The sequence below is a fragment of the Anabrus simplex genome, chromosome 1 (assembly GCF_040414725.1).
Source record: "Anabrus simplex isolate iqAnaSimp1 chromosome 1, ASM4041472v1, whole genome shotgun sequence".
Taxonomy (NCBI): domain Eukaryota; kingdom Metazoa; phylum Arthropoda; class Insecta; order Orthoptera; family Tettigoniidae; genus Anabrus; species Anabrus simplex.
The window spans coordinates 1,329,401,831-1,329,426,010 of NC_090265.1; the positions used below are offsets into that span (position 1 = coordinate 1,329,401,831).

Below are 24,180 nucleotides of genomic sequence, written 5' to 3' on the forward strand. Positions count from 1 at the left end.
GTAAGGTACAGCCCCAGCATTAGCTTGGTGTGAAAATGGGAAACCACAGAAAACCATCTTCAGGGCTGCCGGCAGTGGGGTTCAAATCCACTATCTCCTGAATACTGGATACTGGCCACACTTAAGCGACTGCAGCTATCGAGCTCGGTAGTTTTTAATCTAATACTGTAGTTAATTTTGTTTACCTCCCCACCCCCCACCCCCCACCCCCCACCCACCCCCTTCAAGGCTTAACAAAGTCAAAGTTTTTATGGTGCTGTGAATGTTTTAAGACTAATGAGAGAATATGTTTTTATGCCTTTAATTATGTCACCGAAACACGCTGTAGCTGATGATGTTTGGATAATAAATGAAACATGTACTAGTGAAATGTAAAATTGCCTAAGGCAAAAAATATACTGTATTGTATCGATTAGGTAGGTTCATTGGTTTACTTAGTTAAAGTTTCTGATCAAACTCTTAGAAGAAATCAAATCTTACACAGTTTTGATACATGACAAATCAGAAGGGTCAAATTCTTGAATTACCCTCTCATAGGAGTCATAATTTTTGCAATAATATTGAGTAGCATGCAGCCACATTACCCTGTGAGCAAGTAGGTTGAGCAGGAAGAGGTAGAGCAGGGGCTGTTCCTGTCATTTTCCGTACTCAAAGTAGAGCTTTCAGGAACATTTTCTTCCCATTAGAAATTAGCCTGTCTACATCGGTGTAGCTACTTGTAACCTCGTGTACCACTCTGTCCAAACCATGCGCAAGACACGTGACATGGACCCTTCTGTGGCAAAGTACTTTAAGTTCTTCCCCTTGCCTTGGTCATGTAAGGGGCACCATCTGGCCAAAAGTAGCTTCATAGCATCATCAAACATGTACTGCACTGGGAGAATGATGTACTTTTTCCAAAATTCACATGTTAGAAGAAACACTTCACCATGCAAGTCCTCTTTGATTACACCAATAATAATGTTAGCTATGTATCTCACAAACGCCTCTGATGCTTATAGGTATCACAATGTTGTTGCACATTAAAACACTTTAGAGCCAATACCTTAACTTCACAGAGTTTACAGTATAAAATAACAAATATATTAAATATATAAAATATATTAAAAATCTGTTCTCAAAATTTTTTAACAAATTGCCTTTGTTTCACATTCTCTGAACACTTCCCTATAGTCATGTTGAAATTACACTAAAAGACTGAAGTTGAAGCATGGAGAGGAGGTTAGTTCAGTTGCCCTCACTTTTTCCTGGCAACGTGATCGTTCATATAAAAGTGAGATTAAGACGTCCCAGGCCAAGCTGCTTTATGTACTGAATTTGATGGAGCATGGTGCAAGCCATGTATACCCACCTTGACAACATCCCAGATGTGCTCTTTCACTATCAAGGTTGAGTTCATAAGGAATTTCCAGTAAGCTTCCTTTATCCATGCTTTTACTGCTATCTGCCGAAAGTAGACTAAGCTGAGAAATATATCTTCTACAGAAAGACATCATCCACCTACTGGAGTAGTAATATGAAATTTTGCCACAGAAACTCATGTACCAGTAATATAATATTCTGTGGAAAATGACAAAACTATTTCTTTATATAGAGTTAAGCAAAAATATGACATCTCAGAAAGATTCAAAATATGACTTCTAAGGTAAAATAGATACTCTGCATTTTTCTTCAGAATACTTTCACATATTTTTTTATGTAGTTAGAAATAAAAACAATGCTCTTAGAACAAATATGACATGTCATAAAAGTCCACCCCTTGCTGATAAACAGTTGAATTAGAGATACATGGCTTGTACTATGCAGCACCCACTGTCACCCTGATGATTGAAGCAATGTGGTGTGTCATATACTCCACAATACAGTGAAGCATTGGGGAACCATATTAATCCACAACCACTGAACAGCCTCCCATGGTGTACTGAATTTGATGGAGCCTGGTGCAAGCCATGTATACCCACTTTGACAACATCCCAGATGTGCTCAATGTGATGGAGGTAAGGTGACCTTGGAGACCAGGCAAACATCCTCAAAACTATTCAGTCTTCATCGAACCAGTTGGCCACAATTAGGGAATGATGGGTCGATAAATTTTCTTGCTGTAGGTACAGGTTTCTTACAGGGTGCTGAAGGTGACAAATGGGTGGACATGATCTGATAGCAGGTTCCTGTACCACTCACCAGTGAGGGATGTTGGTAAATGTATCAGGGGACCCATTGCATCTTACGTGAACAATCCCCATATGAGGATATTACCACCATCATCGTGGACGCTACCCTGTTGGTAAGAGGAATCCATTGCCTCATGTGCTTGGCGACGCACTTGTACCCTATCACCTATTTGTACCAATCTGTCCAAGCAACCTTTATCCATGCTTCAAGAATCCGATGGCAGTATTCCTTTTGTCATGTCTGTCTTTGTACCCTGTTTTGTGTTGTGAGCAGATGTACCCTAGTTACCCTAGTGGGATAGTGGCTTCTGTGTCCACTGCAAGGAGTTAGTTCTGGATGGTATGGTTGCTTGCACTGTTGTCCAGCCTTGAATCTGCAAGAGATCTACTGTACGTGCTGTGTACGTGCTCTTACCTCCCGAGTTAGCCGACGGTGATCCCTGTCGTCAACATGTTGAATATCATGGAAGTTGAACCTAGAGGCATTGATTTTGCTCAAATCCATTTACTCACAGTGACACAGTGGCCCATGTAAAGCCCAGTGTCTGTATGACTTCGGAGTTGAAATAGCCCATACATCTGGCACCAACAATCTGGCCACAATCAGACACACTGAAAACTCGGGTCTTATCTATCCTTTGTTCATTTATTACTCACATGGCCAGTACAAGGTCGGATGACAATACCAGCTACATGCTAGGCAGTACTGTTGCATTTGCCAGGCCAACCACAGATCCATTTCACTGAAACTGTAACTATCTCTAATTCAGTTGCTTGTCATAGTTTAATACTACATCAGTGTACCATTAGATGTCAGACCTCTCATCAAAATCTGCAATGAGACAGTGGAAAATATTCAGGATACCTTAATAATATTATTACAGTATTAATTACTTGTTTTGAATAATGTATTAATTTGTATTTCTGAAAGAAGCAAAAAAACCAAAAACAGATATTCTTATGCCTGAACCCATTATTGTACAAATTCTATTTTGTACTTGTGATGAAATTGAGGAAGAGGGATCCCTCTGATTTGTCAAGGAACCCAGAATGTACGTGGGTAAGCCTGCATACTTGTATTGTTATCACCATTTAGTCCAGAGAAGAGAAACTACTTTATACCCTACTATTATAATATTTTATCTGTTTTATATTTTTCTCGTACTTCCCTTTCAGTTTTTTTTTAAAATGGTATACACTTCTAAGAAATTGTTCTGTGTGTAACTGTACCCTGGTATTTTCAGGTTGAAAGATCTGGAGTCCAAGTTGGCTGAACGTGATGCAATGATCCGTGTTCTACAGAAACACACTTATGACAAGGATGTCTCATCATATCCGAGCATGTTGGGTAGGTCTCCTCATCACACACCTCATCCTAGTCTTCATGGAAACTCAGATCTCGGAAATGTACTTGGAACATCTGTTTCAAGAGAAGAATTGGGTAATTATTTATTTTTGGAATGTGTTCATTTTGTAGTTATTACATTACGATTTTGAGATTTATATTATTCTAAATGAGCCACGTCAGTTTAATTTACTGACATGGAATAAACAATACCAGCATGACAACAAGAAATCATATAAATAAAATTATGATGATAATGCTTGTTGTTTAAAGGGACCTAACATCTAGGTCATCAGCCCCTATAAATAAAATTGAAGGCTCTTGTCTGTTTATTGTTTATTTTGATTGATGGTAAGTTTTTCTAAATTTTTGGATTATTCTGTGATGACTGGGAAGTTGCTTGATACCAATACCATCATATTTGTCTGTGTCTTACCTCAATATGGGAAAATAGTTGACTTTGCATGAAATTTCACAAAAATATGTTTAGTCAACCAAAACATGAAGGGTGGGGGAGTTCTTTGAGGCTTAAAGCAAAGTCAAGCATTGCAGAGTTAACCGAATAAAGCTAATTTAATGGTTTTGATTTGAGGAACGAAACCTTTGGCTCTGTAAGACCTAGAAATACATGATATAAGCACATAGGATGAATTTGTTTTCAAGATACAGAGCACACTGCATGTTAGCACAGTGCCACATTAAAGTGGCCAAACTCATTTGCTTGCCAGTCACCTTTGATTCAACGCATGTTTTGACTATACAGGGTAGAGTCACATACTTCCCTTGGCAAGACCATGATTATACTTTCCTTGGCAAGATCATGATTATGCTTTGACTATGGAGTCGTATACTTCCACTGGCAAGACCATGATTGTAGTATACCTATGAGTCTCATAATAATACTTCTTGCAGTTGTTAAATTACTTCAAGCTGTATGATGTAAACATGTTAAGCAGATGTAAAATTCATACTCCTTGATGGGGACTAATGACCAGCCCCATCAGTTCTGCACATTCAAACTCTGGGAGATCAAAATTTTATGTGGGATAATGGTTTACTAACTCGGTGTAAACTTAATGGAGGATCATCATCACGTGTTAGAGTCTCCAAAACTTAATTGTACAATGTAGGAGACGCTTATAGTCAGGGTCTGTTCATTTAATGATTTTCTTACAAGTTCACTAAGGTCATACCTAGTTCCTAATTGACAGCATATTACCAGCTATTTGAGTAATCCTGAAAATAACTTTCACATATCTATACACAATTAGAATGAAAAAGAATATCCATGAAATCAAAACACTTTATTGTTTAGAATGAAAAAAGAATATCCACCTAATCAGTACACTTTATTCATGTGTTGTTCATCAGTATGGATCAACAAGAAGATTGTTTCATATGACATGTATACAGGGTCTCTCATATAAACCCAGACCTAATGCACGGTGTTCGTACTCTGCGGTTTGGCAGCTTTCTGCGCCCAACTTACGTTGTGCATGGCCGTCCTGCTTTAAGCGTGTATACAATCTAATATGAAATCTTACCTTATAAAAGATGCTGGAAGTGTCATACTTCATATACACCATTAGGATTTTCTGCACACCAATAGCAAGAGTTATGACTGTTCACACGACCCTTAAGATGAAACCAAGCCTCATCCGAAAAGACCACAAGCTGTGGGTCGAATAAATGACCAGTGGCAATACCACTCACAATATCTCTCTTTTGTGGCTGGTACAGTAGGTTTTAAACAATGGGCCCGTGTAAACGTGTACGGTGCGATGTGTAACAGCTTTGTAGCTCTGTGTGCAGAAGAAACCAAAACCCCTACTTGTAGTAATTTTGTGAGTGATTTATTTGGTGGCCATTGGTTGTGGCATCATACACAACCATTAACCCGGCTCAAGGGAGATAGGGTCATCTTCCCTGTCCTTCACTTGATTAATTCTTGTCTGGTGCATCCACGTTGCGGGGGTGGGTATCCTCCACATCAGTAGGCCGGTGTGAAGGAGAGCTAAGTTCAGGCAGGGACCCAGTCTCATGGGGTATAACGTGGAACCCATGCCCAGGGTTACGGGTGAAGACCATAATAGCATCTTAGGCAGAGGAGACCTTCGGAATGGCGAAGATGGTGGATGAGGCAACCCATCCTCTCTGGGGAAAATTAGAAGAGGGAACCACTGCCTTGTGGAGAAGAGGGATCTTCAAAGGCTAAGGAAGTAAACCCCAAAAGAAAATCCTCAAATGCGTTAGGCTTAGCAGGTCAGCAGATGAGTAAATTTGTACTTGCTTTCAACTATAATACAAGTCTTGAATGGAAGTTTAAAAATGGAAATGGAATTGACAAGTGTCTGGCTATGGTTGCACAGTATGATGGTAATCCTGATGTTTGTACAAGTGTTAGATCAGAGAACAAAACATGATTTGGAACAATAAATATTGTAACACTGAATGGGATGGAAAATGAATTGATTGCCCTAATGGAGAGATGAAAACTGGACATTCTGGGATTAAGTGAAGTAAAATGGAAAGGGAAAGGAATGAAGAAACTAAGAAAGGGGTACACCTTGTACTAGATGGGTAACAGTAAAGAGAAAAGAAATGGAGTGGGATGTGTAGTGAATCAGAATGTTGAACCAATAGCTGAAGTTGATTATGTAAATGAAAGAATTATAATAATGCACATACATGTAAACAAGGAACTACTGAAGATAGTACAGGTGTATGCTCCACAGACAGGATGTAGCATGGAAGAAAAAGAAGAGTTCCTCAATGAACTGGAAATACACATTGTTGGAGATGCTCATGTGGGAACTGATAGAATGGGATAAGAAAATGTTCTGGGCCCACATGGGTATGGCGATAGAAATGAAGATGGAGAGAAACTGTTGGGCTTTTGTATCAAAAATAACCTGATAATAAAGAACACATAGTTTATGAAGAGGAATAGCCATAAGATCAGCCGATATAGTTGGGATGGACAGTATGGAACACTCATCGATTTTATAATAACAGACCAAGAATGGGGAAGATACATCGTGAATATGAAGATAATCCCCAGTGAAAGTCTGGAGGCTGATCGTAGATTATTAATTGTGGAATAAAAACAAGTAAAAATCTCTAAAATTGAATTGAAGAAGAAACAAAAAATCAGGATTTGGGAATTGGAGGAGGAAGGGGATAAAAGAATGGCATAATGGCATTCCAAGATTGTATAAAAAGGAAGTTGCCTAACACGGAAATATGAAGTGGAGAAGAATTGTGGGACAATTTAAGACAGATATTTGTGGCAGCAGCAATTAAGGTATGCAGAAAAACAAAAGCAAAGGTTAAAGGAAATGAGACACGGTGGTGGACAGACAAAATAAAAAATAGAAAGGAACAAGGTGAAGAAAGAAATGGATAAGGAGAAGCAAAAAACGTATCAGAGGGATGAGAATAAGATAGAAAGGTTACATGTGGAATACAAAAGATTGAAACTACAAGTAAAGAGGAGTATCAAGGAAGAAAAGGAGAAATGTTGGGGAAAATTTACCAACAAAATTGAGCAAGATCGTGGCGGAAATCGGAAACTATTGTACAGAGTAATAAAATCGAAAAGAATAAATCAAGAAAAAATCTAGGCATTAGAGAGAGAAGATGGATCAATAGTACATGACGAAAAGGGTCCTCAGAAGGTGATGGCAAAGTATTTTGAAAAACTTTAAAATGAGGATGACTTCTCGGAGGAAACAGGAGATAAGAAAATGGAAATAATAGCTGGAGAAAAAGAAGAGAACTCGATGACCAAAGATAAAGCAAGTGGAAAAGACAAATTCAATGCTGATATGATTAAGGCAGCAGGAAGCATTGGACTACAGTGACTATACTGAGCCCTCAATGCCATATAGAAGGATGAAAGGATACCTGAAGACTGGCAACAAGGAAGCATTCTACCATTGTTCAAAAAAGGAAATAGGAAGAAATGTGAAAATTATCACATAGGCTGAAATTAATGGAGAAAGTCATAGACAAAAGACTGAGGGATATAATAGAAACACAGTTAGAGGAAGAACAATATGGCATTAGACCAAATAGATCAACAATAGACTTGATATTTACAGTGCAAAAGATAATGGAAAAACATCTGGAAAGGAACAAGGAAATCATCTTCGTATCTTTGGATTTGGAAAAAGCGTACGATACAGTTAAGAGAAAACATGTATGGGAATGCCTACTGAAAATGAATGTACAAAAATCATTAATTAACAAGATAAAAATGTTGTATCATGAGAGTAAAAGCAGTGTATGAGTGGGGTGTGGTGACTCTGAAACATTTTATACAAAAAAAAAAAGTCTCAAGCAACGAAGTGCACTGTCACCATTATTGTTTATTATCAGTAGTGATGAAGTGAATGCTTTGGTATTTGCAGATATGGTGATTTGGGGAAAGGGAGAAAAGGAAGTACAAAGGAGACTGGACATTTAGAATGAAAATCTGAAGGAGTTTGGAATGGTATTAGTTACAAGAAAACTGTAGCCGTGCACTGTGGAAAAGAGAAAAAGAGAAGCCAAGTGAACATAGATGGAGAATGGTTGGAGAATGTAGAACAGTTTACATATCTGGGTAGCATTATTAATGGAAGTAATGAAATCAAAACGCTGAAATTAATAACGGACTAAGTAAAGGTACAGCATTTTATCATCAAGTCAGAGAGCTTTTATGGGATGACAAAGTACCCAAGAGAACAAAATTAACATTATATAAACAGTATTTTATACCAGTTGTAACATACTGACTAGAAACACTGGTAACTAATAAGAGACAAGATAGAAGTTCTGAGCAGTAGAAATTAAATTTTTAAGAACATCGGTTAAAAAGACAAGAAGAGATAGAATTCAAAATATTAAAATCAGAGAAGAGCTAAATATAGAACTGTTAGTTCAGAAGATACAGAAAATATATTGTAATGTTTTGATAAACGTTAAATGATTTTAAGTATTGAGAAGGTGGAACAATAAAACTTTTGTACTCATTTTTAAGTTATTTGAACAAATGTATGGGAACTATAACAGGCACACTAAAATACACCCCAATCCCGTGGCTACATACTGTCAGTAACATACCACCTCCGGAACTGAGATGACAGTAAGCAACTATACGCGAGTGGAAAAAGTTATACCATCCTGATCATCCACAGAATCTCCCAATCCGTGAGGTCCTTACTGACCTACCTCCTTCTCGTCTTAAATTAAGGAACCCATTATGGCACGACATAACTGGCTTCAATATCAGGAAAAATGGCGTCAAAGCTGGAGCACTGCATGTGTGAAACACCAAGGCATTCAAGACCCCCCCAACTGGACTCCCAGGATTTCACCTGAAGAGACACCAATGGTCTAAACTCAACCGTTTAAGAACAGGCCATGCTAGATGTAATGCCATGCTGCATAAGTGGGGACTTCGAGAATCCCCTGCCTGTGACTGCGGAGACCCTTTCCAGTCAGTGCAGCACATTACTGAGGAGTGTCCTCTGAGGAAGTATGGTGGACCAGCCCAAGATGTCATCAGTGCTACATCCCCCTTCTTAGAATGGCTACAGCAACTGGACATTGATTTGTAAATGTGAACGCTACCAACATTCTTGTCATTGTATATAGTGTCAATTTTCGTTTTCTTTTGTATACTTGCCATACGATAAATGAATAAAAATAACCAGAAAATCGTTAAACAAATGCATCGCAAACCTGTCAAGCTGACTCGTACTTAAAATACCAAAATATGGTATTGCAATGATGACTGTCTCACCATGTTAGCAGCTGAGATTCAGACTGGCTACTGATGCTAGTCGCTAGGTCGAACATGTGCACGGTCCTTGCAAGGTCAAAACTTAGGTCTCAGAGAGACGGACGGTCTGGGTTTATCAGAGAGACTCTGTATATTCGAAATTAATACATGTAGGAGAAAATTATACTGTCTGCAGTTCGGGGACCTATGGCACTGTATGTCATTTGATCACAAGAGTCCACACCACATATGCACAGAAGTAGGTTGAAGCAGGCAATGACCATGGAGTCCATACCTGCACCATAAGCGTTTTTGCCACAGTGGCTGACAGGCATGTGTTACAGCCGTGGAAGAAGGAGGAGGAGGTTAGGGTAGTTGCCTGCAGTTAATGGTGATGTGTCATGAGTGGTACAGAAGTCCTTACGTGCCTCGTTGAGGTATTTAGTTTCCTCTCTCTTCATCCACACTTTATAATCTGCTTACTTATTAAACTGTATGTTATAAAGCAAGAAAAAAGAATCTGGTCAACTGATATGTAACTTTTGATCAGTCTCTGGATGCTCTAAGAGATTATCATAGTGTGTGTATTGTGTGTCTTGAATCTTGGAACAACATTTCTTTTTCCTCTCATTTTCCTAAAAGTACTCTTTTTTGTTTAATCTTATATGTTTCATGCTGTTACTTCTTACAAGAATTGGTCAGGATGGGACAGATACATTTCCTCCACATTTTCTCCAACACTCCATGTACATTGCATTCTTGTCTAGATTCTGCTGTCTTTTGGCGTCCAAATTATGCTGTCTTTTGCCATTCTTAACCAAGACTCTACATTGTCTGGACATTCCTCAGTCTGCTTTCCCTTTCATTTTAGTTTATGCCTTCTAAATTGCTGTAATTTACTTGAAACATGTACATTTTGTGAAAATCCTGTATCCAGATTGTTTCACGCTGCTGTAAGCTGAGATAGACAAGTTGGGAAATTTTGAATTGCTCTTAATAGAAGAAACAAGAACAGAGGAATTGAAGTTGACTGTCTAGCTCTTGCATATGACGTGGTTCTGTCAGAGTCGATAGAGAAGACACGGAACCAGATTGCCCAGTTCCAAGAACAAGCAAGCAAGGCAGGTCTGCGGATCTCCTTAAAGATCATCAGTTCTCCTTGTATTCAAATTCAAAAGCGGTGCCAGTATAGGTGAACTTGATCTTGGGATCAATCCTAACAACAGAAACATTGCATAATAAATATCAAGAATAAAAGGTGCGCGAATCAAAATTAGCTCATGAAGTGCGTAAATAATATCAATGTACCTGTCCTTTACTTTCCACAGTCTTCTTCGGAAGACATACCAGTAGACAGATAATCTTAAGTGCAGTTGTTCATATCCATTGTGTCAACCTCTGAGACATCCATCACATTAGATATCCCGGTCTTCTTGAAGTTCTTCGTGGCAATGTCTTCCTGGTCAGATTCCAAGCTCAAAGAGTCCAAGAGCACAATTGTTTGATGTTGAGTCTTTTAATGCTGCCCCTTTTTGTCAGTTCAGAGGAACCAGATGCTATCCATTCCCCATAAAACTGGTGGAGATAATCTTGAACGGTTTATTTACCAACATGTCTAGCAGCTGTAAAATTTATTTTAGTCCGCCTGCTGTTATGACAGAAACGGTACAGAGATGGGATATCTCAGTTTTAATGGGCTCCGCTAAATGGCCATGAGAAGTGTCCAGAACAAGCATGGTTGTTTTTTTTTTTTTTTTTTTTTTTTATAAAAAAGCTGGGCGTTGATCCCACACAACTTTCAGCCAGTCTTTCATTACATCAGCTGACATCCATCGTTGTTGCTGCACTCGAACGACAATGCCAGCTGGAAGATTGCACTTCAGTAGCGTTTTTCTTTTGAAAATGATAAAGGGTGGTGGCTTTCTACAGTCAACAGTCTACAGTCCTGTAATTTCTCTGCACCTGTTGTTTTAATTAATACGCTAGGCACATCCTTCGTACGCACTATTGTACTTTACACCATATCAAAATAAACTGGAATTTGGTCTGCATTTCCGATTTGAAAAAGAAAAAAATAATTTTCTCGTCTAAGTTTGATGACAAATGTATAAAATTCGTCCACGTCTTCACATAAAACGAACAGCCCATCCCATGCTCGCTGTAAATTGCACACTCTTTATGCCACGTTTTTGCGCTATGTCCTTAGCTTTCATCTGCATCATTTAATACGATAAAGCATTGCTGTCATTTCTCAGTGCCACTATGTACTCGAGCAGTTCTTTCTCGACCTTGGGAAATTTTCCGCACTTTTGGCCATGAAACGATCGACATATGGATTTAGCTTTAATTCTGCTTTCTGAGCCCGCCAATAGTGAATTCATTTTGGTTCTACACGAAACTCTCTTCCATTGCACTTGATTCCATTATTTTCTGCAAAATGAACAACGTAGCTTAAATTGTGCAGTATATCTACTATTCTTTCATCCCATTTTGCACAGTACTTCACTACTCACTCGTCTTGTTGCTAAAAGAGACTGAATGCAGCAGTTAGTTTGTTTCTTTATTTCTGGTTCTGCCCGGAGGCAGGCCAGGGTAGCGGGTAATTGGAAGGGATGGTTACTGGCCTTGGACTTTCCGTTCGCAGAAGTATTTATAGATGCTTGGAATCCAGGAAACAGGCTTGGTAGGTGCAAGGGGTGTCCAGTTTCTTAACAAAGATTCTAGTGGAAATTACGTGGCACGCGAAAAATGCGTGCGGGGGATATGTCATGCGAGTAAATATGGTATACTGTACTGTGTTTCAATCAAACATATTGATCTGGATTTATGGCTACCGCCCAGGCAGCAGGTTCCGTATCAATTGTTTACCTAGTCCTTTCTTAAATGATTATTATGGTATTACCAATAAATGTTTGTGTGATCAAGTGATTTACATCTGTAAGCCACTGTGGACATGTTTTTAAATGCCAGTAAGGCTGAACTTGGTGATCTGTAGGCTATGTATATTTTATTTTTATTTTTTTCCATTCTTGAAACATCGGGATGGTGTGGACAGGGACATGCTCTGTGTGCTCTGTGTATATAGTAGTAGTAGTAGTAGTAGTAGTAGTAGTAGTAGTAGTAGTAGTTAATATGTATGCTGTACTATATTTATTTTTATTAAGTTATTGCCAATAAATGTTCATGTGATCAGATTTATATCTGTGTGTTCCGATTGAAGTTAAAAAAGTCTATTGTACAGCAGTAATAGCTTTTTTGACAACTCATTTGTTTGATTACTATGGAGCTCCAGTATTATATAGGTAAGTGATGAGGCATTCATACCTTCCATATGCAAATCGGTGTACCATTCAAAAAAAAAAAAAAAAAAAGAAAGAAACCGCTAGTTTGACAGCTGGCATGTAATTATTGATTTCACAAGGGGTACGTCGGTCCAAACCAATGCAGGGTATTACCAAAGTGTTGTGTTCAAGATGGTGCCCAAAGCCGTTTTCTTGCCAGTGGGCAAGTGTAAACTCCGAGTAATTCATGGTTGCATAATGTTTAACATGTTCCTTTTCCTTGCCCATGCAAAAACGTCTTAACTAGTTTTTAAAGTATATTGTAAATTTTCCTCGTGTCTCACTGCCTAAAAGTGACCTGATTAATTATTGAACAATTGTGACATTTTGTCTCTGTGTGTTACCAGTTTTTGTTGATTGGAATGTCTTTACATTTAGATCCAGTCTCAACTACCAGTGTATTTTCGACAGTGAGCAGTGTACTAACAAGCAGTTGTAGTACTGGAATAAGCTCGTATGCTGGCAGCTGTAGTGATTCAACCACAAGCAAGCTCAGTTCTTACCATCATCCATCCTCCACACTGGGCTCAAGTTTTGCAGGTCGTTCGAAATATGGTACAGTTGCTAACAAGAGTTTTGATGATACAAAGAAGTCACTAGATGATCAACTCAAAGAGCTGGACTCTCAACTGGACTCACAACTACTCAGTAAGGTAGGAAGACAGCAGGGCAATGTAGACTCGAGACCTAATCCATACATTGCAACCATTACTCAGATTTGACGGGAAATTATTTAATGATGGAATCTGTATTCAGATGCTACATGTTCTTTTTTTTTCTTCAGCATATGGAATGCAAACCTACTTTAAGTAGTCACGTCGATTCTGATTAAAAGTGTGTGAAAATGAATTTTTGTTGGGCAGGTACTAAATTTCCTGAAAACATGTGCAACTCCTAAACAAAAATAGATGTTATTTGCCATATCAGAATTAATCTATAATTGTTAAGTTTGCCAGTGTGCCAAAACTGATTTTGAATAAATAAATTTATAAATTACCTGAAAAGAAAACGTATGGTAACAGAATTATACCTGAAAAAGAAACATGTTAATTAAAATAGAATAACATGTTTTGTTATACATTTCTAAATATTTTTAGTGTGATTTGATAGAACCTAATGATGATCTTTCAAGAACGAAACATGCCATTGTATTTTCTTCTTCTATCTTCTTCTTTCTTCGTTATGCCCATTCACAGAGTGCGTTTGAACTTGTTCGTTGATGTGATGCTGATGGTTTTTGCCTTCTTATCCTCTCAAAATCTCTTCATGAATGCACTGTGTTGCATTTTGTGGACCACTTCCTACCAGTTTTCTTTTTAGTTTTCTCCACTAATTTGTGCTTGGCTGTTTTACAATCTGCTTTACATGGTGATGTGGGCTAGGAGTGGGAAGGAAGCATCCATGGCCTTAATTAAGGTACAATCCCAGCATTTGCTTGGTGTAAAAATGGGGAAAACATGGAAAACCATTTTCAGGGCTGCCAACACTGGAGTTTGAACCCACTTTCTCCTGAATGCAAGCTATGTGACCCAAACCGCACAGCCACTTGCTCGGTCATTCTATTTTAATTAGGTTGTTTCTTTTTTCAAGTATAATTCTTTTACATTATATTTTCTTTTTCAGGTACTGGTAGTTTATAAATTTTTATTTACTCATTATTTATTTCTTAGTTTTGGCAAACTGAAGAACCTAACAGTTAGAAATAAACTGAGTTGAAACTGAAAAGAGATGGCTTCAGATATCACAAATAGATCTATATATCTGAACTACACAACCCACAGTGACCTCTGTATTTGGCATTCATGGTATAAACTGTAGATTTTTGCTTTATTGCCAAACTCCTTACATGATGTAGACCTCCATTTTATGTTAGCATTCAAGAATAGATTTGTTTACCTTTAAAGCTACGGAGTTTTTCCTACTTTCTGTATTTCAAAGAACCCTGTGCGGTACTTGGTTTTTAATAGAGGCTGTGAGCATAATGCATGAAGATACTTTTTCTGCTGCATATTATTACCATATACTAGCCTATAATACTATCTTTTTTTCCTAATTTTCAGCTTTGTAAATAAGGTAGGGTATAATAGGTAAAAATTGCACATATTATAGGTTTGGTTGGCATGGTTTAAAAACAGAAAAAGGAACATCTAGCATATTTAAATCAATACGCAGAATAGTTATTTAAATCTATATTTATGCAGAAAGTTATGTTATCACATTTAAACAGTTTCATATCAGCCCCCTTCTTCATTACCACAGCTGACTGGTCACATGCCTAAGTGCCATACCCCAGCTGCACAGTGCTGTGCTGAGTTCAAGGCTGCACAGCATTGCAATATCTGAAGTCTTGCAACAAATCGTGAAATTCAATCACTTTGTTGGTATAATCTGATAGAAACGACTGGCACAGTGATGTCCTTTGCCACAAACTTAATCCACTTCATCGCACCAAGTGTTCTCACCAACCTCTGCTTGCTTTGAAATCCTTCCCCACAATACCAAGACTTCATCTAATTTCATGCACTTTAAAATGCATCATTTTGTGATTTACGTCGTTGCTGTTTTCTCTTGCTTCTCTAACCTACTCAAGAACTTTTATGTCCACACTACTCTATGTTCCTGTCTTCACACCGTGGAAGGAATTAATTAGATGGTTTGTTGTTTTGTTTTTGTTTTTTCAATAATTTGTCTCTCTGGTTACACTAGTAATGAATCATAAGAGCTACACTTTGTAGCTCTCACTCAGTTTTTAGTATTTAGCTTGAAGGATGCTGTAGAACTTGTCCTCTGGCTCATTTTTACTCCTGCTTGTGTACTGGATGCTTCCTAATTACACACTGCGACTACACACCGCCATGTGAGATGCGGAGTTTGGTAGCTAGAGTAGTGGAGAGATCAGTCAAGACCAAGACCAATGTACAGGTGGTGCAGAAGCATGGCTTTTACCATTTACTGAAATGTTGCACTTGCTGCCTGGTCACTCAAAAGATAGTTTTGCGATTCCCCCCTCCACCCTTCCTTCTTTTTTCCGATCCCCCCAATAATAGTTAAAAATTAAAGGGAGTGTTATAGACGAGTAAATACGGTATATCTGTGACAAGTTCCTAGATATTTCAATGTAGAGATAGTCTTTTCTATCTTGTGGGGAGTCTGCACAGCCTTAGCTTTCTCATGAATTATAATGGACCTGTGAAAGTAGAAAAAATTATCTTGTATACGAAAAAGCTGATCGTTTGCTGAAGTGAGAAGAATATTTCATCTCCAATTTTCATGTCTATACAAGGCAAGAAATGATCTGCGACATTAGAATGTGTAAACGCTATTCATGTGTACAACAGAACTTGGGTGTATCTTTCATGACCTCATTGTAATCAGCCTAGGATATCTTCTAAAAGAAGTTATCACTTATCACCAGCTTTTCCACAGAAAATTTCTGAAGCAACAAAATCACTTTGTCATAGCATGCTAAAAATATTCTGTGGAGAAGAATTATCTCTAGTACTGTGGCTTGTGCATCAAATGCAAAAGATACCTAAGGGGGAAACTGCAGTCGGTCTTTCCAGTTTAACTCTTGCCATTTAAACTTTCTGGGCTCAATTTCTCTCAGATGTGTCTCTAGGATCAGCAGCATTCCCTAGCAGACATGACAGGATATTGATTAGTACATTAAATTCTGTATAGCAAAGGTAACTGTGTAACTTTGTGACAACGAAGTTTCAAGCCACAGGTCGTAGTAACTTCTCGCTACTGTTTTAGCAGTATGCAAACATTCTTATTACAGGTGATTGAAAATGAAAATGAAACCCTACAACCTGTTTTCCAGTCATTGACCGGGTCAGGGATGTAATGAATGAAAGGCTGTTAGTATGATGGGGTCGCCACTCCCAAAGTGATTATTAATGAATGATAGATGCTATGAAATGATAATGGAGAGTGTTGCTGGAATGAAAGATGACATGGAAAACCGGAGTACCCGTAGAAAAACCTGTCGCACCTCTGCTTTGTCCAGCACAAATCTCACATGGAGTGACCGGAATTTGAACCACGGTATCAAGCGGTGAGAGGTCGACGCGCTGCCATCTGAGCCATGGAGGCTTTTTATAAAAGGTGATTCTCCTGCTACTGAAGAAAGTAAAAAAATTTGAATGTTATGTAAGAAAATTGGCAGTCCTATAAAAGCTACTGTTTTTCCGAGGACCTTCAGACTTTATGCTTTAAATTGAGGGGTCATTCATTGAAATCTGTTCAGCTATTTTCTCGCTATTTCCATTCCCAAATTATTTACATATAGATTCTACATTATCTGTGAAATCCGGATTATTGGCTGAATGATTAGTATACAGGCCTTCAGTTCTGAGAGCCCCAGGTTTGATTCTCAGCTGGCACTGGGATTTTAGCCTCTCTGGCTTGGGGAGTGAGTGTTCATGCTTGTCTTATTACACATCTCTTTATTTCCATGCAACAAACTGCCAACCACCATAAAACATGGCAATTGGGAATACATTTCTCCGCATAAAATTTATGTCAGGGAAGGCAGCTGGTTGTAAAACAGCTTAATCCTTACAGTAAAACAAAATGTTGAGGACCTTAAAAATTATTTTGTTGTAGTGGAATTTTGTTATACTGAAATAAGTCAATTCCTGCGTGTTAAAGGATTTACATTACTTCAACATTAATTTACAGATAAAAATGCTTAATATTTATTGGATGATAAGAAAATTAGGATATACGGTAATTGCAAGAGGTTTATTCGTGAATTTTTAGCATTTCAAATTTTACGTTGTTCCAGTACACTATGTTCTGGACTTTTTATGTTTTGAAAAACACTCCTAGACACAAAAGAACCTTGAAAATAGTCACCAGTCACTGCACATGAATTTTAGACAGATTCTGGCACATCACAGAAGCCTGCATGCCATGTTTGTTGTCTGCGCAAGAGTCAAACTCTGTTGAGCACTTTGAGGCATATCTTCCTTTTCCACCTCATCATCATACGGATTTCTGTCACTCATGATGCCTGCCACAAATTCATCATAAAGTGATTTCCCTTAGCACTAACACATTTTGTTGACACATCCAACTTTTCATACAAACACTTCCAGTTTTCCTCTGTTTCTGCATCATCCAACGCTTCACTTTTTGTGATATCTTCTGCATAAACCACTTCGGATTTTCTAAAGCAATTTGCAATTATTTCTTCTTTCAGTGATCTCCATGCAGCACTGAACATCTACATTGCTTCCACTATGTTGACAATATCTCTTTCTGAGGCAATATTACACAGCATACGCCATACCACATGAGGTCGGCAATGCCATTTCACTGCATGCATTATCCCCTGACCCACTGGCTGCAGAATAGAGGTAGTATTTGGAGGCAAGAATAAAACTCTTACATGCTCTATGAGGTATACAATTATGAGAAGAGCAATTGTCTATAATAAGAAGAATTCTCCTCTTTTTGGCCTTCGTCCGACATTCGAGGCTCAACAACTATTCTTCAGATATCAACAATGTCACCCATACCTTGGTGTAGTGCCTATATTCACTGGGCAGACATTGCACCTCCTTGAAGCACATTGGCTTCCCAAACTTTCCAGTTATGAGAGGGTTCAATTTGTCCATCTCAGTGGAGTTTGTGCATAAAAGAGCATATTTCCCTTGAATTTGAGGGTTTTGTATGGCATTATTTTCCAGAATAATGCAGTCTCGTCTGCATTATAAATGTCCGCTAGTGAATATACTTTCAATGATGCTGATAGTCTGAAGATGCCATAAAGACTCAATTCCTTTGGGGCATTGTTAGCTTCACCATTTATAATCTTGTGGGAAATTCCATATCTTTCCTGGAACCTATGAAGCCAACCAGTTCTCCCCATGAATTCCAAAAACCCAAGTGAGCATGTGAAGGATCACGCATGCTCACATAACAGTGTGCCATGGGTGCGGATGTTTCTGGCCCACATTCCAAAAAACCACATTTAAGTGGCTTTGTCCACTTCCTCGTAGTCTGCACTGTGGTCTAAGGGTATCAGTACCAGTATTCTGTTATATTTTACTTTTCTATTTCAGAAAAGTAGATACTGTTGAAGGGCTAATAGTATACTCTCTCTCCTGTCTCTACTTCCAGAAGTATTTGGCATTTTTCTTTTTTAAAGTAAACTGCCATTGCTTCTTTTCATCCATATTGGCAATGGTAGACAGTTTACGGCTCTCTATGCACATGTCACTTTACGAATGAAGGCATCATGAGATGTAAAGAAAAGAAATACAGTAGTAAGGTACAGATGTGAAATCATAATGTTCTTTGGTTGATTGTAAACTTTGCGCTGCTACTTCGCCATTTGCATGAATTCTTGCATTGGAAGATATGCAAAGCTTATTGATTACTAGCGACCTGAAAAAATCGCATGTGCAATAAATGCAAATTTTTGAATCTTGTACTGAATCAAAGCCTACGGTAATTCTGATGTGGAATAAAATCATATTTACGCATAAATAGAAGTGCGACAAAATGCAAATTGTGACCCAAAATGCTAAATTAGTATGAATACCCGATTTTGGTGCAAATTCTGCAAAAATGTGCTATTTTACTGGCGAAAACAACATATTTCTGCAAAATCATCAGAAATACTCAAAATATGATGCATAAATCTTTCGACCGTTCCGATTGATGAAGAAAAGTAGCCAATCGATTGCTGCTTACTGACTTTAATCGATATTTTCAATGGGAATAGCAAGGGGAATAAGATCTGTATCGATTATTATCGAAATGTAAATCGAGTGTCACGGAAATAACGAGATAGGCACAGCGTTGTTTGCCTGTTGTTTAAAATTGAAACTAGTGAAGAGTAGAAAGTCGAGCGATTGTTTAGGTTATGGGGCACACGACAATGACAAGACATTTCAAATTTATACATCCCACAATTTTTATTTTCGTGTTCTGCTTGTATATTGTGTTTAAGTTTTATTTTCACGTTCCACTTGTATAATTTTACTTTTAATCTCCCGTTCTCCTTGTATATAGTGTTTAATTTTTATCTTCATGTTTTGCTTGTACGGGTTAATTTTTATTTTCATGTTCCACTTGTATATTGTGTACGTAAATAGAGTACTGACGAATGTTTCTTCAACTGTGCGAGTATATTTTTAATTGGTGAAAATAACATTGTGACATTTGTAAACACATCTACTGGCAGTGTAATTATGACAGGTGTATTTCAGAACAAATGAAAACATTCTTGTCCTAAGTACAACATTTAGACATTTTTTGGGTTTGTATTTCAGAGTTCCGACTGCTTTTTCACATGCCGTGAAGTTTTATCCTGGCCCTAATTACTCACAATACAGGCCGATGCATTCAACTGGTGAAAATATCCTGGGATGTTCCTTTTAAACACCTGTACTGCCATTGTAACTGTGTTATGTATTTCATATTGACCAAAAAAATCTTAACCCAAAAGCAGACTTTAAACGTGATTACCAGTATTGGGCACGAATTTCAGTGTTCGGACTGTTCCTTCATGGTTCATGCAAGTTTATGCTGGCCGTAACTACACACAGCACGTCAGGTACAACAGCACTTTCCTGCTGACACGGAGCATGTCGTGTTGTCTCATGAAGTTCTCTCTACTGCGCAGTTACAGTGCCGTGTGCTGGCACACTGTACTGCCGAAACACTCCACCTCAAGCTCCTAATGTTTCAGAACAACTGACTGTTCCGGTTTGCCCAACCCTAGTTTGGGGAAGTGATGGAGGTTACAGGGACTCATGTTTGTTGAATAGGATGGATGCTTCAAGACCTCCCACCTCCACCATGCCAACAGCTCTCTCACAGGAGTAGCTTTGTGACAGTGGGCATTGTGCTGCTCGGAAACGGCCCCATTTCTAAATGTATCTGTCCATTTTCCTGTGACCGGTTTGTTGTCAGTAGGATGGGACTGAGGAAACTTTCTTGTAACTTTAAGTCCAAACAACAAAGTTTCTCTGCTATCTCTTTAAAGTAGCAACGGCAACTTTGTAGCCCATCAGTACTGTGAGAAATGGCGCCTAGTAGTGTAAAATCATCACATGGTGTCCGAAATAGAAATGATTATTTTACTAATAGGCTGTTTTCTGTGGAAGAAATCAGTGATATTGTTTATTGGGGTATTGGAGGATGATCCATTACTCTCATATAGTGAAAATGATTCCAAAAATGAATTTTTGTGTGAGAAGTGTAAAGTGGCTGTGGTGTTCGCATCACTACTGTTGAACAAAGTGCCATTCAGGACTTTCTGTATTGTTGTCCTCCATCTGCCGTATTTAGTGAAAATATTGGTGTAGAGGAATATCTGAACATATGCATTACCAAAAGCATAGTTTTATATGTAGATATATTTTTGGACTGTGATTTTTTATTTTTTATTCATACTGAACAAACTAACTTGGATGCAAAACAAGTGATTGCCGCAGCTCTGTGTCTTTTCACAAGGTACTCACTGAATGTGTGACACAAGATACTACACTCCCAAGTCCTAGTAGAACTCATCGCATAGCAGGATGATAATTTCAAATTTTTATTTTGTATATAGTTTTTTAACATTTAAAAAACCTAGAAGAATGCAAATATTGATAGCCTCAGGAGTGCCCATTTAAGATACCTGGGCTGGGGCTTTTAAAGAGCTAAGAGCTGATAGGGCTGGTAGTGAATGTGTTACTGGGCAGTTCCTCTAAGAATTTCAAAATAGTTCCCCCAGCACCCACTGAGATAGCAAATGCTTCTGTGTTAACGTGATTTAACAAAAATTAATTTTATATTTTTAAGATTTTTATTTTTGCTTGCAAGATATTCACAGACAAGTGCCATAATATCCAAGATGGCAGTACTGGTTCATTTTAAGGAATCCTATTTCGTAGTTTGTTACGTGGTCTCCACAGAACAATATGGAAGCTTCATATAGACACACCAAAATAATCAAAAACATTTCAAAAAAATTGCAAATATGAGGTCTCCATTCTTAGCGACAATTTTATAAGTATTTTAAAGGAATACACAAGTGTCATGATCTTTAACATAACCTCATGGGAGAAAAGTTGACTTGAAACTACAAATTTATATATATTCCTTGTCTAGATTACATGGCATTATAGGCATTATGGATTTATATAATAAAAATCTTCCGGGCTATTATGCCGTGGTCCACTCCTCTCGTTTCTTCCAAACGTTTCGACTACTGCTGCGGTAGTCATCTTCTGTGGCGTCGTGTCGATACGCTCTCCTGTATCCCGCTAAACACGGCAGATGGAGGACAGCAATACAGAGAGTCCTGAATGGCACTTTGTTCAACAGTAGTGATCCAGCGGGATACAGGAGAGCGTATCGACACAACGCCACAGAAGATGACTACCGCAGCAGTACTCGAAACGTTTGGAAGAAACGAGAGGAGTGGACCACGGCATAATAGCCTGGAAGATTTTTATTATATTGACACTGGCCGTGAAAGCCTTCATACTTTAATCATTATGGGTTTATACCACATTACCATAGAAAGATTATGGACTCCATTTCAGAAAGATGGTTCATGTAGTCATTCAACAAAGGAACATAACTATTAAATAAAGCACACTGCTTTTCTCTTACCAGGCTGAATAGCTCAGACAGTAGAGCACAGCCTTCTGAGTCTAAGTTGGCTGGTTCGTTTTCAGCTCAGTCTGGTGGTGCTTGAAGCTACTCAAATGCGCCAGCCTCTTGTTGGTAGATTTACTGGTATGTAAAAGAACTGTGGAAGGACCAAATTCTGACACCATAGCATCCCCGAAAACCATAAAGAACAGTTAGTAGGATGTAAAACCAATAACATTATTAATTTTCCTCTTTCTCCCTTTGTATCGAATGCACTTGTTGGGTGCAACTATTTCGAATTTGTCACATTTCAACCTCGGAGACAACATTTGGTGTGGGAAAAGTTGTGAACTGAGAAAATACTCCAACTCATAGAAAATACTTTGGGTGTTACAGTGGTGTGAATATATTAAACTGTATAATAATGTAATATATAACTTGAAAAGATAATTGTAAGAACAAATGTCCACACAAAACTGAAGTCTAATTTTTTACACAGTCCTACATTAAAATAATCAATTCTTTTAGTATTCTACTCTTTTTGAGCATGCAAATGTTCTGTAGAATTTCACAACATTTCTTTGCAAGTATCATAGTGGAAATAGTAAAGAGATAAATAAAATAAGACTTTTTTTTATGCGTGTATGCATTACTGGAACTTAAAATTGAAATTGGCTGCAAGAATGGATTAGGTTTCGTATTATTTGATTAGAGCTTGATGTGTGTTCAGCATGACTATCAACATGCATGTTAATAATGGATGGCAAAAGTGTATATTATGACATTTGTTACAAGTGTGTTAAATGTTATTATTGCCATCTGTAATGCTTGTTTTGTTGTAAACGGATTATAACGTTGCAAAAATCTGAGTAAAATAGTTGTGCAACATTTGTTATGCTTTGTAATGTAACTTCTTTCTATCCCTCATGATTGTCCACCATCTATTCCTTCTCCTTACATTTGGGCTGTGCAGTAATGAATAAAAATAATTGCCACTTTGAACCACTACAACATTCTGTTACATATTTACTTATTAAGAAGTTGTCCATTTTTAAAGTAAGAAAATATATTTTGGAGGTTATTAATAGTCATAATATTAAACATATAAGTTAGTGTATGTAGTTTATTACCTGGATAGGTCATTCTTTGGAAATAGTCATCCTCCCTAAACACATGCCTAGTTTCATCTGTATATCATGAGTTTGTGAGGAGATAACCAAACTCATTGCAAACAATGACAGATATATTAAATGCATGTATTGAATATAAAGTTCCTAAAAATAAAAATAAAAAAGGATGGGTGATGATGTATTTTATTTTTATTTTTGTAATCTCAGTGAATAATCATAAAATAATCATTGCTGAAGTAAAATTTGCTAGAAAAAATGGTATACTTTTTCTCTTCTTAATACTCTGAAGGGATGGATCAGTCTATACATTATTCAAGAAATCATTTTTTTAAGATTTTAGAAACATTTAGCAGAATTTGACATTGGCATTGGCTACAGTATGTAATAATTTTTAAATTTATCATAAATTTCTAAAAATAAAAAATACAAATAAAATAAAATGTGACATATTTCTGATTACGTCACTCCAGTATGTGTGGTATATACAGGGTAAGTTATATAAATCCCTCCAGAGTTTTACACTTCAGCAGAACAAAAACCAGATGAACAGTAAGGAGTGAAACATACAAAGGAACTGTACAAGATTTTACCTTACCTCACAAATGCTTAATATGTGTGCCGTTGGTGACTTGTCAAACACCAATCCTATAACCCAGTTCCTGCTGCACACATAACATATCGATGTTGATAGTATCCATTGCTTCAGTGATTCTTTGTTGAAGCCCTGGTAAATCCTGTGGCAAATGGGATACACAAACACAATCTTTAGCATAATCCCATGGGAGAAAGTCACTTGGAGTCAGATAGGGTGACTTTGGGGACC

General features: G+C 37.7%; 1 protein-coding gene across 2 annotated transcripts in view; it reads left to right on the forward strand.

Moving 5' to 3' along the window:
- Positions 1–24,180, forward strand: part of LOC136858307 (centrosomal protein of 164 kDa) — a 208,807-nt gene that overhangs the window by 161,777 nt on the left and 22,850 nt on the right. For both annotated transcript variants that reach the window (XM_067137748.2, XM_067137749.2), the window contains exons 11-12: positions 3,416–3,612; positions 13,003–13,277. In XM_067137748.2, the coding sequence (XP_066993849.1) occupies positions 3,416–3,612; positions 13,003–13,277 (472 nt within the window). The remainder of the gene's footprint in view (positions 1–3,415; positions 3,613–13,002; positions 13,278–24,180) is intronic.